Genomic DNA, 14,975 nt, shown 5'->3' on the forward strand with positions numbered 1-14,975 from the left:
TAACTATACGTCTAGAAAACTTCTCTTAACATATATTTAATATTAACTCCTTAACTGTGACAGTCAACCATAGAATTACTCATCTATAACAAACCCCCCTTTTCTTTTTCTAGAAGTAATTTTTCTCGAACAATTAAGTAAAAAACTTTCTCTGTCTCTTGAATGAGTCATACCAGCATCTGTTGATGTGGGCAAGGACAGTGGGAACAGCAGAAAAAATCGCAGATTTTCCTTAGACACACTTATTTGGAATGGACAAAAGGGCATCACAGAGGTCCAGTATGGCTTTGACTCCCACCTACTGTGCCTATGTGGCTGCTACCCATAATCAGTGTGTGTTAGGGATGAGCATAGAGGCCAATTCAGTCCTGCCCTCCAGTCCCTGTTGAATTAAAAGACAACTGAGCAATGATAGAGGTCTGGTATGGCCTTTTGTCCCCACCTTACCATGCCAACAGGGTTTCTACCCACAGGAGGGCTATGGAGCCTTCTTGGTAGTGAACAAAGGGGCCAACCCGATCTTGCCCTCTATTCCTTGTCTTACTTCTTAAGGATGCTGCCCCATTACCTTTTTCAGTCCCTTGTGTACTTCTCCTCAACAGGTGCTGGTAATTCTCACCCACTAAAACAGGAAGACAGTTCTCTAGCTGGTTGGTGGAAGCCTGACTCTACTTTTTGGTTGTCTTGGTGTTTTCCTGCTTGTCTTTCAGTCTCTGCTTGAGAGTCAGTCTTGTTTCACCCAGCCTGGATGTTACAGTCCACTCTTTGGGTTCTTGTACTGGGCCTTTGACTCTGTTGCCATGAGTCCATCCCCGCTCTGCAGTTCACACGGCCGATTCAGTGGTGAGCAGTACCTGAAAGGGACCTTCCCACTGAGAAGTTAGAGGCTGATCTCACCATGACATATTCATCACCCAATTCCCAGGATTAATATTATGCATTCTGAAATCCAGGGTGGTAGTTTGAGGAATTGCCCCGTTATGCCTTAGCCCTTCTAAGGTTTGTGCTATGGACATCAGTTATTTCTTAGCATTGGCTTCCCCTTCCTCATAGGTGGGGTGAGGTCAGGAAGGGTAACCCAAACATCATTTCATAGGGTGACACCCCCAGATCTGACTGGGATTGGGTTCTAATTCTTAATAAGGCCATAGGGAGACGTTTTATCCATGACATTTGGGTTTCAATCATTAGCTTAACTCTTTTAAGAATTTGATTCATCCTCTCTACCAACCAGAACTCTGTGGATGCCATGGAGTGTGTAATTCCCATTTTATTCCCAGGGCCTGAACAACTTTCTGCAATATCTTGAATGTGAAATGAGTTTCCCGGTCTGAATCAATCCTGTTTGCTCTCCCATATTGGGGAATGATTGATTCTAGAAGTGTTTTACTCACAACACTGTCATCGGCTTTCACAGTGGCTACCACCTCTGCCCAATGAGTCACGTGATCTACTATCACTGGCAAAAACTTCCACCATTGTACCTGGGGAAGCTCGATAAAGTCAGCTTGGATGTTTTGGAAGGGCCTTAAGGCTAGTTCTCACCCTCCCCTGGGTGTTTTCCTCACGATTTTCTTATTCACTTTTTGATATATCACACACCGTTCAGTTACTTGCTTAGCTATTCTGAAAATTCCTATGCAGCCCAAATCCCTTAGAAATTGATCACCTAGCACTTGTGTACCCCAATGTGTTGTGCCACGTATGCCTTCTAACATTTTCCTGGCAAGGGGTTTATTCAATATTTGTCTCCCACCTGCTCATCTCCACTTCCCTTTGTTTTCTTTCTTGACTCCTATTTCAATGAGTTCTTCCTCTTCTGTCCCACTGAATATGGGGACTTTTTTCATTTCTTTTATGGGTGTTAATACCATTATTAGTTTATCTGTCTCTGATTCAGTTGCATTTTTAGCTTCAAAATCAGCTAAATTGTTCCCTCGTGCCTCCTGAGTTGCCTCTTTTTGATGCCCTTGAACATAGACCACTGCTACTTCTTCTGGCAATTGTAAGGTTTCTAACTCTTCTAAGACAAAATTTTCATGAATCAGTCCCTTTCCTTTTGAATTTAATAGCCCCCTCTCTTCCCAAATTTTTCCAAACTTATGCACTATTCCAAAAGTGTATTTTGAGTCCTGTATATATTGTTCCCCTTTTCCATGATAATGTTTCCAGTATTCATTTTAGGGCACACAACTCACACACTTGTGCTGACCAGTTGGAAGGTAACTTTCTCTTTTCTATGGCCTCTAACCCTTCATGCACTATAGCGTACCCCAATACTATGTGCCCCTTTATTACCCATGAAGATCCATCGAGGTACAACCATTTTCCACCTTGTAGTGTTTGATCTGTTATGTCGTTTCTTACTCTAGTTTGATAGTTTATGGCCTCTAGGCAATTATGTACTAGTTTCTCATCTGTTTCTCCATGCAAAAACTGGGCAGGGTTGAGTTGGTTACTCATGATTAGCTCTAAACCATTATCTATTAAGATGTCTGCATACTTTAGCCTTCGGGAATCAGTGAGCCATTTCACAGCCTTTTGGCTCAGGATACTCCTTACTGATTTTGCGATATATATCTTCAATTTTCCCCCAAAAGGTTAATTTTTTTCTTTCTGCTACGAGTATGGCAGTAACTGCCACAGCCTGAATGCAGGTTGGCCATCTCCGGCTGACAGGGTCTATAATTTTGATAAACAGGCCTCTGGTTTCCTGGACTGTGGGATCTCAGCACCTCAGGATGGAGGTGCAGAGAGGCCGAGACCACCCTTGGGGGGCTCGGGAATCCTGGGATGTTGCCAGAAGTGTCTGGTGGCAGGATTTTGATCCTACACAGGAGATGAGACCTGTATGAGGACTGGGAGGATTCCACTGGGTGAATGGTGAAGGGATAAGTTAGTTAAAGTGTAAAACACAGGGTTTAGGATTTTGGTACAGGGGGGTCTAGAGAAGTAAGATGGAGGAATTGGGGCGTGTCCTGTCCTTCTTCTTCTTCTTCTTGGCCTCCATCTTCTGTGGTGGTGGTGGCACTTTGGGATTGGTCATTACTAAAAGTGCACCGGTTAATAAGGGTAGAAGGTATTGGAGTAAAATGATAAATATTGTACACGTAACTTAGGGTATAAAGATAAGTGACCGCCCGGGGGCTTGGGAGTGTGCCCATGGCTGACTTGCTGTGCAGACCTCTGTCGGGCTGAAAGAAAATCTTTTAGATAAACAATTAATAAACACCAAGACCGAGACAAGATCAGAAGTCTCTCCTCGTCCTTTGAAGCGTCAGCTCTCCAAGGCCATCCCTGGGCCTTTCCAGGCCACCAGAACAGCAACACAGAAAAATTTACAAGTGGCGTCCCTGGACATAAATCAGCCAGAAGAACGCCAGAAAAATTTACACTGGACCCTCCCCAGTCCTGGGCTAATACTCCATGTGCTACCCCTTTTTCCATATCCACAAACAGATAGAAGGCAGGAAAACTCAGTGCTGGTGAACTGACAATGTTTTGCTTTAAAGCTTCAAACTTTTGTTCGTCATCTTTTCCCCACCTAATCTCTTCTTCCACTAACTTTTCATACAAGAACTGGATGGCCTGCGTGCATCTTCTCAATCCATAGCCTACAATATCCCAACTAGCCTAGAAACCTTCTGACTTCTCTCTTTGTTTTTGCTGGTGGGAGTGAGACTAACCCCGTAATTCTCTCAGGGTTCAGCCACCAGCTCCCTTGACAAATCACATGTCCTAGGGAATTTTACTTCCCTCTCTACAAATTTGAGTTTCCCTTTTGATACCAAAAGTCCTTGGTCCTTCAGAAAATTTAACAACACTATGGTGAATTCCCAAACTTCTTTTTCTTCCTGTCCTGTGAAAAGGAAATAATTTACATATTGTATGAGCTTTATCTCAGGTTTGATGGAGAAGAATTGTGTTACTTCTCCTAGGGCTTGACCGAAGAGGTTTGGAGATTTGGAAAACCCTTGGGGTAACCTAGTCCACCAAAACTGTTTCTTACTCCCAGAATCAGGGTCCTCCCATTCAAAAGCAAATATAGCCCTGCTTTTCTTTGCCAGTAGACCTGCGCAAAAAGCATCTTTTAGGTCTATGACACTAAACCACTGGTGTGCTGGGGGGATATTACTCAGTAGTGCAGAGGGGTTAGGCACTACTGGGTACCGATTCACTGTTTTGTTGTTCACTTCTCTCAAATCTTGAACAAGCCTGTAAGTCCCATCTGACTTCTTTACTGGTAATATGGGTGTATTATGGGGGGACATACATGGTTCTAAGGTCTCATCCTCAAGTAGATCCTGGATCAGTGGCTGCAGTCTTCATCTCCCTTCCAGGGAGAGTGGGTATTGTCATACACAGACTGGATAGCTGTCATCAATTAATTTTATTACTGTAGGTTTCACGTTCAATTTTTTGGTTTTGCCCACACCATCTCATGAATTTTGCCCTCATCCTCTTCCCTTATTTGAGAAGTTTAACTACCATTTTTCCTTCCTCTGGGAGTATTAAAATGCTTAGCTGCACTTGTAAATCTCACCCTAATAGATTGCATCCTGCTTCTGGAACTAATAGAACATCCCCAATTCCTATTTATTTGTTTCTTCAAACTTTATTTGCTTTTCTAACTGAGGCTTTGAACCTTCCTTTAGCACCTACTACTTGCACAGTATCTTGACCCTTTTTGCACCCCTTTGGGATTCTACAAAGACAAGATCTTTCAGCCCCCATGTCTACTAAGAATTCAAATTCTTCCTCCTGGGGATCTATTTTTAAAGTTCTCAAGGGCTCCTGATGGTATTCTGTCCCCAGGAGGTACAGCCCCTGACACCCCAAGTCTTCTGTTTCTCGATTTTGCTCAGTCTCATAGACCCTCAGCTCCTTTTCCCTCTGGGGGCAATTCTTTCTGATATGCCCCCTCTCTTCACATTAAAATCAAACTGGTTGTAGTTTCCCCTGTTTCCCAAACTCTCCTTTTTGTGCCCAGTCCCAGGGAGCTGAATCTCCCCTCCATCTATCTACCCGCACTTGGAATCCCCCTCCCTTACCTGGGTAGTTCTTTATGTGCTGGTTTCCTTCCCTAATGGCAGTTACCATTACCTTGGCTTTTGTCTTGGCTTTCTCTTCATCCCTCTTTACATACTCCTTCTGTGCTTCTCTTAAAAGATCCTCTACCCTCCTTTCTTGCCAACCATCGAGCTTTTTTAACTTTCTCCGTATATCTGGCCAGGCATGAGTGACAAAATTTACCTTTAGCGACCGTGTCAGGGTCAACCCCTGAATATTGCCTCGTATTTTTCCTCAACCTTTCTAACCACTCTGTTGGGGTTTCTTCCCTTTTTTTCTGCTCATCGAAAGCCTTACGGGCATTTTGATTACATGAAGCTGCCTCTTTGACACCACTTGTAATCAGTGTTCTGTATTTCTCCATTCTTTCTTCCCCCCAGTGCTCTTGTGGTCCCAGGTGGGGTGCACTGTGGGCATTTTCAGATCCCCTGGAGGTCCTTACATATGCTCCCTTTCCCATATTCATATCTCAGTTGCCCAGATCATCTGTCTATCTTCTGGTGTGAATAGCATGGTCATTATTGGTTGTATCTCTTCCCATGTATAAATATTGGGCCCCAGAAACTGGTCTAACTGTTCCACTAATCCAGTGAGGTCCGCTAGTAATCCCTTCAATTATTTCTTGAACATTCTCACATCAGAAGAACTGAGAGGCACGGTTACAAATCTAATTCCTTCCACCAACCCACACAGGGGTATTTCCCTCAGGGGATATAATCCTGCTGCTTGGTTCCCATCCCCTGATCTGCTTTCCTCTCATTGTGCCACCCTGTTTGTGGTGTTTTGACTAGGCCCATCAGGGGGTAGGGGAAGTGCATCTGGGGCTATTGGAGGTGGAGGGGGTAAGTGTTCGAATGGGTCCCATTCTTTATTTTCTGATACCTTAAACATGCTCACCTTTGAGGGTAAACTCTCCCTCCCACAGCATGCAGCATAGTCATTCTCTTCCTGATTGAATTGTTTCTTAGCTCTTACATGGATGTTTAATGCCTGACACATCCACCCTTCGTCTGACCCATATCCCAGTATACATGATTGCTCCTAATTTCCCTTCTGATCAATTTTACCATGCAATTCTGAATCACTTTGAGCTCATCCTTATCTCTGGTATTTGGGTCATATTTCTACCAGGCTAGTTTCCTTCCCAGTGGGCCATCTGGGAGTATACCTATTGGTACCTCTTCAATTTCTACTCCTCCCCTTGGGGATTCCCTATTTGCCCACAGTCCCATCCTGACTGGCCGATCACAGGCCCTGCTCCAACAGAGCCCACCTTTCCAACCACAGGCCCTCTGGACAGCACCTGCCTCTCTCAGAAGGGAAAAGGAAAGGGGGGCAGGAAAAGAAGAAACAAGGAAAAGAGGAAAGAGAAGAAAAGGGAAGAGAGAGAAAAAACAAAAAACTGTACTTCTCTTTAGACAAGTAAAAACAAAAAAAATCTTACAATCCAGGGGCTTCCATATCACTGGATTGGTCCCTGCCCTTCCTCTCCTCCTCGGTTCAATGCTCTGGTCCCACGGTCGCACTCTGCTCCCTGTCCCGCCTGGCTCAGCTGAGCTGTGGCCTGCCCCTGGCCCAATTCCCCTCAGCAGCTGCACTCCCACCCCTGGGCCAACCTGGCTCAGCTTTGGTGGCTTTGCCCGCCCTGATTCGAGTCAGAGGCTTCCATCCCACATCTGACCCAACTTGGTTTGGCTTCAGTGGCTCCCCCACCCCAATTTCGAGGCTCAGCCTGCCCCAGTTCAGGAGTCCCTGCTCCTGGCCTTACTCGGCTCAGCCTCAGCAGCTCTACCTGTGCCGATTTGGTTCGGCTCAGCAGCCGGCCCAGCCTGACCCCCTCGGTTTGGCGGCTCTGCCCTGACGTGACTTGGCTTGGCCGGACTGCCCCGACCCCCTTAGCTCGGCAGCACACAAACTGTTGCACCAGCTCCTGGGTGACTCCTTGCAGCAAACACCTTGGCGATCACCCCGCTTCCAGCCTGGCTTCGGCTGGCCCTGGAAATTACAGTGCTGGCTGTGCCCCAGAGGCTGCCCCCGCTCTGAGCACCGCACGAGCCGCCGCGCCATTTGGAGCTCATCGGCTCCCTTGGTGTGTGCTGGATGGGAATCCTGCCACGGGTCCCCAAGTCCCAGTTCCCAAGTCCCCACAAACCCTTCAATCCTACATGTCCCACCAGCCATGGGGTCCTTGTCTATGGGATCTCCACTTTCCTCCCCACCATGTGTCCCGCTGTTCCTTTTTCCTTTCTACCGTCCAATATCCTGATGTGTCAAGGGACCAGGATGGATCCAGTATATTACTAATGTGAAGCTCACGTTCATACACTGGAATTATGGAGTCACAATCTGGCCAAAAATAGTTATTTGGATGTGCTCACCGCCCTTCCCCTCTTTTCTTTATCCCAAAGTCTCCTGGTTTCTTTGGGCTTCCAACCTGCAACCATTGGTGGAACTGGGAGAGTCCAATAGCCTCTGCCCAATCTGTGGTGGGGCGCGCCCCTTTTGAAAACTCCTAAGACTACCAGGTGTACTTCCCAGACGAGTCCCAATTTGTGAGAAATTATATTTACTTCCAAAAATTTTAAAGGATTATTAAAACCTTATAAAAAATACAACAGAAGACTGAATGGAGAAAATATTATGGCACCGAGAGCACAGGATTTTTTCCCACCTTGTGCTTGTCCACACAATGGATGTTTTGCCTTTTAACCCTTTAGCCCATCTCAAAATCTTGTTAATCAACTCTTTCTTCGCTGTCCAGTGGTGGCTTTACATCTTGATTGGAGGTCAGGTGTTGCCATAGTAACAAGCCAACCCTCCCAAATACCCCAACTACCAGGTAACCCTGTGATAACAACACAAGGGGGGTAAAACAAACCTGTAAATCTATAAAACTTGTCTTAACATATCCATAACATCTGCCTTTTGTGAGAGGCATCAACCATCACATTACTGATCTATCACACAATTATTTCAAAACTGCTTCCTGTTTCAGCCTGACTGTCCCTGCAGAGGAACAGGGCATTCTTCATGCATTTCCACAAGGTCAGGCTTCTCATTTCATGGTGAGTCTGGGATGAAAATGTCCTTATTAAGAAGGATAAAAGCAGAGGAAATGGATTAGAAACTCTTAGAAAAAATTAGCCTTCTTACAGATAAAGTTCACCAATTTATTCCTTGCATTTCTCCTTTTCAGATTCTTTCAGTCTTCTACTCTGGGAGATGCAACTTGTTCTGCTGCTTATCATGAACTGATTGTGTTCTTAATTTATATCAGCACGAGAGATGTGAAATCATCTAAACTGAAAACAGAAAGAAACTGCCTCTGACAACCAATTTTCATGTTCTAGATGCCTTTCCAGTTGTCTATGGAAATGTGTGAATGATTATCACACAACTCTCCATTTCTGGCTGCAGCTTCTGGAGATTCTTTCTCTGAATTCAGTCAGGGTTGCCTTCCCCAACGAGTCCTGGTACCACCTCCTGTTTTCCAAGGTTGGAACAGTCACAATGAAAACCTCACCAATGGTACAGCTCCCCAGTCCACCAGGAAAAGAAAGGACAAGCTGTCAAGTTCTCCAAACATTTGTCCTGCTTTGCTGCAAGAGTCCTGCTGCAGGCACAGTGCTGAAAGCGAAGAGAAGCTGCAGTAGGTAGCACATCTTGTGACAGGAGCTCGACCTCATTCTCCAGGAAAGGTTCTTTAAAAGAGCAGACAAACCTATGGAGAAGATTCCTGGAAAACAGAGACAGCTTTCCAGAAGTGAAATGAAAATGGAAAGAAACCATCTGAAATGTTTTCCTCTATTTATTTCTATGCTCCCCTTTTCCATCTTGCACTACTTCTCCATGCCATGAATTCCAAATGCATCTCACCTCTAAGATCAGTGACTTAGTGAGTTTTAGACACTCTAATGCCATGAGCTTCACACAGTTTGCCTTCCCCTGTTTTGGTTGGAAAGCAATGCTGGAGCCATCAGTGCAGTGCTTGGGTTGGGCACGAATAATGCAGGCAGGGAATGTGCCCCGGCAGTGTGTGACCCTCAGCAGGGACAATGCTCAGCAATCCTGCAGGCAGGGAATGTGCCCCGGCAGCGTGTGACCCTCAGCAGGGACAATGCTCAGCAGCGTTGCTGTGCTCGGTCCCCATGGAACCATGCCAGGAGCAGCTGCTGAGCTCAGAAGCCATCGCAGCCCCCGCCCTGCCCAGAGCCCCTTGGCAGGGTGGGCTCCTGCCCTGGCTCTGTGTGCCAGCAGCCGGCAGCGCTGGGTGCAGGGAGCCCAGGGAGGGCACAGAAACGCTGGGTGAGAAATGCTGGGGCACAGCGAGATGGGCGAGTGCAGCCGGCCAGGGCAGAGGAGCAGCACGCACAGGGGGCACAGCCTGCAGGACAGATGGCCAGGGGGAGAAAACAACAAACTGCTCAGGAGGGTGGAGAACAAACTTTTAGTTGCAAACTTAAGAGAATGAGGTACTTAGGAAATCTGAAGTAACATGTAATTTCAGTAAATCACTTCATAAAGCACTGACTTAGCAAACTCTAACCTGTCTAATTGCAAGTTAACCAGATTTTGAGAAGAGGAAGTCAGGAGAAGAGAGAGAGGGAGAGAGAGATCCACAGTTAGTCTTGGATCTCAGCTGCTGTGAGCTCTGGAGCTGTGGGACATTTCAGTGTCCCACCCGTGTCACAGCCTGACCTGCTCTGGTCCCTCGCTCAGGTGGGGTTTTCGGGGTGCCAGGGGCTTGGCAGCCACTTTGGGGCTCCACCAGAGGCTGCAGTGGCTGGGGTGGGACAGTGACCACCCCACCTATGCAGAACTCTCCCTGCCCCCAAATACACACTGGAGATGTCTGGGGCCGTTCATCATTTCTCTGCTCTCCAGCACCAAGGCAACAGACTCTGGCTACAGCTCTGAGCTCATGCCCAAGGCAACCACCCCTATTACCGCGCCTGAGTGGGCGCAGCTGGTGAGAGAGAGAGGGTGAATCTTGTTTCTTGAATCAGAAGGCTTGATTTATTAATATATGATATAATACATTATAGTTATACTAAAAAGAATAAGGAGAGAGGTTTTGCAGAGCAGCTAGGCTAGCTAGGAAGAGATAGAAAAGAATCTACAACAAAGTTGTGTTCAAGGACTCAGTCCCCTAGCTTGCACTGGTGATTGGCCCTTAATTATAAACATAGGAAATGAGCCAATCAAGGTGTTCCTGTTGCATTCCACAGCATCTGATAATAATTGTTTACCTTGTCTTCTGAGGCCTCTGGCCTCCCGAAGACACAGAAATCCGAAAGAAAGAATTTCTGTGGAGAAATGTCTGTGACACACCCCTGGCAATGGGGCTCCATGGAGCTGCTCTCAGGAAACCCCCAAGAGGTGGGGAGTGCCCAAAAACTGCCTCAGAAACATAAGATACCCCAGAATCTCTTCAGGAATGTGGATTATTAAAAAACTCACTCAGTAATGGGCTCCCCCTCCCCTTCATCATCCCCAAACTTTGGCTGTCTCATTCCAGACCCCAGCCCACCTCCCTAGTCCCAACCCCAACCCATCCCACCCCTTCTGGACATCATGACCCCCCCGCCCCCAAGCTGTACTTCCCCAGTTTCCCACCTCCCAAACACTATCCCACCCATTCTGCCCCACCCAATGCCCATCTCACCCCTCCTGATTTGCAACCCACTTCGCCCAATCCCTTTCCAACCCCATTCCACACCAAGGGGCTGTGGAATCAAGGAATTTTGGGTTGGGAGTGAGTAGTTTCAGTGCTATTGAGGTGACAGATAAAACCCTATTGTCTCTTTGAGTGCCAAGAAAAGGAGACAACTAAACCAAACACCCCCAAAAGCCCCAAACTCCCCCAATAATTTTCCTGAATCCCAGATTCCTCTGAAGCACATGTAAAAAGTGAGGCTATAGATGCCTTTGATGAATTTATTTATTTTTACCCCAATTTTCTCTGTTTTAAAGGGATGAAGATGAATCCAAAGAAAATTAGGGTCAAAACAAAAGAATACCCAGCCATCTTCCCAATGCAGATCACCGGGAATGTGGGTCACCAGGGCTCTGACCAATGTGGGTCCTCCCATGGGGGATGAAGCTGGAGCAGTGCATGAAGCTCCTCCTGCAGTTGGGGCACTCACAGGGCTGCCCTTACCGGTGTCTCCGTTGGTGTCGGGTAAAGATCGAGCGCTGGGAGAAGCTCTTCCCACACTGGGGACACTCGCAGGGCCTCTCCCCGGTGTGGATGCGCCGGTGGGTGATGAGGGTGGAGTTGTGCCTGAAGCCCATCCCACAGTTGGGGCAGCAGAAGGGCCTCTCCTCTGTGTGAATCCGCTCATGTACGAGGAGGTGGGTGCTGGTGTGAAACCTCTTCTGACACTTGGGACACTCGTAGGGCCTCTCCCCAGTGTGGAACCTCTGGTGGACAACCAGGTCAGACCTGTGGCTGAAGCTCATCCCACATTCCGAGCACGCGTAGGGCCGTTCCCCAGTGTGGATCCTCTGGTGGCAAATCAGGCTGAATCTCTTCCTGAAGCTCTTCCCACACTCCAAGCACTCATAGGGCCTCTTGCTGTCATAAAGCTGCTCATGCGCCACCAGCTCTGAATTCTGGCTGAAGCTCTGTCCACCTTCCTGGCACAGGGTGGGTCTTTCCTCCTCAGAGCACCCTGGGCTGGGTTTGCAGCCCCTCTTCCTGTGGAATCTCTGGGGATTTTCCTCCCTGTTGGATTCCTGCACTGTGAAGCCACCCAAAATGGCCTCTTCCACGAGGTTCTGCTGTGGGGATTTGTCCTCCCTGCTCTCCATCCTGAGCTCCTTCCCTGGCGTAGAAAGGACAAGGAGAGGATGGGATTTGCCTCCGTGCCAGAGGGAAGGGGAAGGAGATCCCCCCAGTGCATCTCCGGCAGGACAGTGTTGGCAGAAGGGCTGTCCTGCAGCTGGGGGCCGTGCTGAGCTGGGAGACGGAGCAGGAGAGAGGGGGAAAGGGGCACTGACTTCCTCCTCACCTGCCTGGCTGTCCCGGGGCATCTTCCTCTTCCTCCAAGCCTTCTCCTCTTCCATCCAGCCAAGGTTTGGGAATGGGAAATCCTGGCATTGGGAAAAACAAGGTGTGAATGCCTTAGGTTGGGGATTCCTCCCGCCCAAGTCTATCTCTAGAAGTCATCTGGTGTCCATAAAAACCTCCAAAAATCAAGAGTGAATCAAAAAAAGCCATCAGGAGTGTCCCATTTCCAGTCTTATCCCTCTGGAGTTCTGGTGGTCCCCTGTCTCAGGGCTGCTGAGGATCCCCCCTCTCCAGGGTCCTGCTTAGGGATGCTGGGGGGTTTTGGGATTCCCCTCTCCAGCCTCCCTCTGGTCCAGCTACTTGGGGCTCCCCTCTCTTCCCACCACTCTCTCCTGGTTTAGGGCAAATTTGGGAGAAAATCTCCAAAAGATTTTCCTCTAGAAAGCAAATTCAAGTGGCCCCTCTCCCAACCAGATTAAGAAAATATTTTCTCAGAGAAAAGGAGAAAAAACCTGTTTATTTAACAGGCAAAGTATTCACCAGCACAAAAAAATTAACAATATTAAAAAAAAAAAAACCTCTTGCCGCTCCAAAATAGATGACAAACTCAAAAAGTCCCTCTGTGGGCTGTAGCTTGGCTCCCTCAGTCTGTTATCAGTCTCTTATCAGTCTGTTATCAGCCCCTCCAACACTGGAAATACCGCGGCCCAGGCCCAGCCAGGTGGGCCACAGTGGAAGCTGCCGGTGGTGTTCTGCATGTTCAATCCAGAGCGGGTTTAAACAGCTCCAAAGAAAAAGAAAAATCACAGTCCAGGGAACCTCTCTGCCTCAGAGAGCTAAAAACGAACTAAAAGCAAAGGAGAGCTCTGTCCTGCTCTCTGTCCATCCACAGACAACTGATACCTTAGGTTTTAAGTTTTTCTGTTCTGTTTTGATGTGCAGCTTTTAGCTTTATATTAAGTGTTACTGGGATCTTTTCACAAGGTGGTGAAGACAAAACAATCCTGTTCTAGCTGGAGACTCAAGGACAATCTCTTCAAACTTCAGGCCCAAAGCATAAACAACGTGAAAAGAGGAGGGCAGGCATTCAAGCAAGGAAGATGTAACCTCATAATTTGAAACTATTAATTGAGCAGTTAACTTTAGTCCATATACAAATGGACTAAAACTTGTTTAAATGTGAGATCTCATGACCAAGCCCTCTTCTGCTCCCATCTTGGAGCCATCCAGGCAGAGCCACAGCTGTGGCTCCAGTGCTTCCAGGGTGTGGCCTTTGAAGGCATTTCAATAAAAATCAACTTTATTCCTCTTAACTCCATGTGGCCTCTGTTCCATCTCCTTAAGGCACCGCAAGAGTCCAGGAGCCGGAATGTGGAGGAGTGAGTGCAGTTTCTGAAAACAAACTGCAGCTTCTTCCTCCTCCCCTCCTCTCTAAAAACCGGCCTTAAAGGTGCAGAACTCATTTCTGGGCTAAACAGACCGATGGGGTACGAGCATCATGAAGTCACCCCAGGACACGCCCCTGTCAGGGTCAGGGGGTCCCGTCCCCGCCTCATCTCCGGGCTGCCGGGGGTCCCCCAGCTCCGGTATCGCCCCTTCCCCTCTCCCCGCCCCGGGGGTCCCCCGTTCCACAGCCCCGGCTCTCACGGGGATCCCCAAAACCAATGTCCCGCCCCGTCGGTACCGGACCATCCCCACGTGGGCCCCCGGGACCCTTCCGAGGGGCGATCGCGGCTCCTCTCCCCCCGAAAAAGCTCCTCTTAGGGAGCCCGGGGATACCCGGGGCTCGAGTCCGGGACCTGCCGGCTCCGAACACTCTCCAAAAAACCCTCCCGGAGGCCCCTGGCTGGAGCCGGGGCGAGCTCGGCCTCCGCCCTCCCCTGCGGCTCGGGGCTGGGGGCGATGCTCCCGGGGCAGGGGGTGCTGCAGGCTCGGCGTGCGGGCGCTGCGAGCGCTGCGATTCTCCCGCTCCCGCTCCTGCTCCTCCTCTCCCTCCTCTTCCTTCCGCATTTCCTCCGCTCCCAGCCCGGACCCCCCTTTCCCACCGCTCTGCCCCGCAGCACCGGCTGCTGGGTGGGGGAGCCCCCGATCGGCCCCAGGGCTGGGCAGGGGCTCGGGGACCCCCCCGGGGCGGATCCGTCCCCCGGCCCGAGCCCCAAATTCCGCTCCGGGGCCGCCGGGCTCTGCGGGCCCGCCTGGCAACCGGTGAGTCATCGGCGAGAAAAGCTCTGGTTGGCTGGAATTGTGAAAGGAGCTGCGCCCTGCGGGTGTCCCCGGGAGCTGCAGAGTCCATCTGGAGCCTTTTCCTATTTCTTTCTCTCTGAGAACATTTCTGATTTCTTTCTCTCCCTCACTCCTTTCCATTTCTGGTGCAGTACAATCCAAGTTCGAGCAGATCGACAGGTTGCGTTCCCATGGTCTCATTTGCACCTTCACTCAGGTGTGAGAAGGTTGGAGAGGCCCCCAGCCCCGAGCACCCTCAGCGGTGAGAGGGACACAGAGCCCCTGGTCCCCAGCCCTGCACAGGCATTGCCTGCGGCCAGAGGGATGGAGACCCCCCGAGCATCCCCCAGGGTGAGGGGACAGAGACCCCCGAGCATCCCCTGGGCTGAGAGGGACAGAGACTGCCCCGAGCACCCCCTGGCACAGGGGTGAGAGGGAGGGAGAACCCCCAGGCATTCCCTGGGGTGAGAATGATGGACACCCCCTGGGGAATGGCCTGGGGTGACAGGGACAGGGACAACCCCTCCAGCCCCTCCCAAGCATTCCCAGGGAATGAGGTACAAAGACCCCTCAAGCATCCACTGAGCACTGTGTTATAAATGAGAAGCTTGACTGGGCCAATATTCAAGCAGCAATATATTTATTAATTAAAATGGTAAAGTATGAGCAA

The 14,975-nt window shown here is 49.1% G+C and overlaps 1 protein-coding gene across 1 annotated transcript in view; it reads right to left on the reverse strand.

The window, feature by feature from the left end:
- The window catches only part of LOC131571807 (uncharacterized), a 50,684-nt gene extending 36,388 nt beyond the window's left edge, over window positions 1-14,296 (reverse strand). Inside the window, 3 exon segments of the mRNA XM_058824576.1 lie at window positions 9,769-9,853; window positions 11,516-11,658; window positions 13,862-14,296. Of these exon segments, the coding sequence (XP_058680559.1) occupies window positions 9,769-9,853; window positions 11,516-11,658; window positions 13,862-14,296 (663 nt within the window).
- Window positions 14,297-14,975: the final 679 nt, after the last annotated feature.

The sequence above is a fragment of the Ammospiza caudacuta genome, unplaced genomic scaffold (genome assembly GCF_027887145.1).
Source record: "Ammospiza caudacuta isolate bAmmCau1 unplaced genomic scaffold, bAmmCau1.pri scaffold_39, whole genome shotgun sequence".
Classification (NCBI taxonomy): Eukaryota; Metazoa; Chordata; class Aves; order Passeriformes; family Passerellidae; genus Ammospiza; species Ammospiza caudacuta.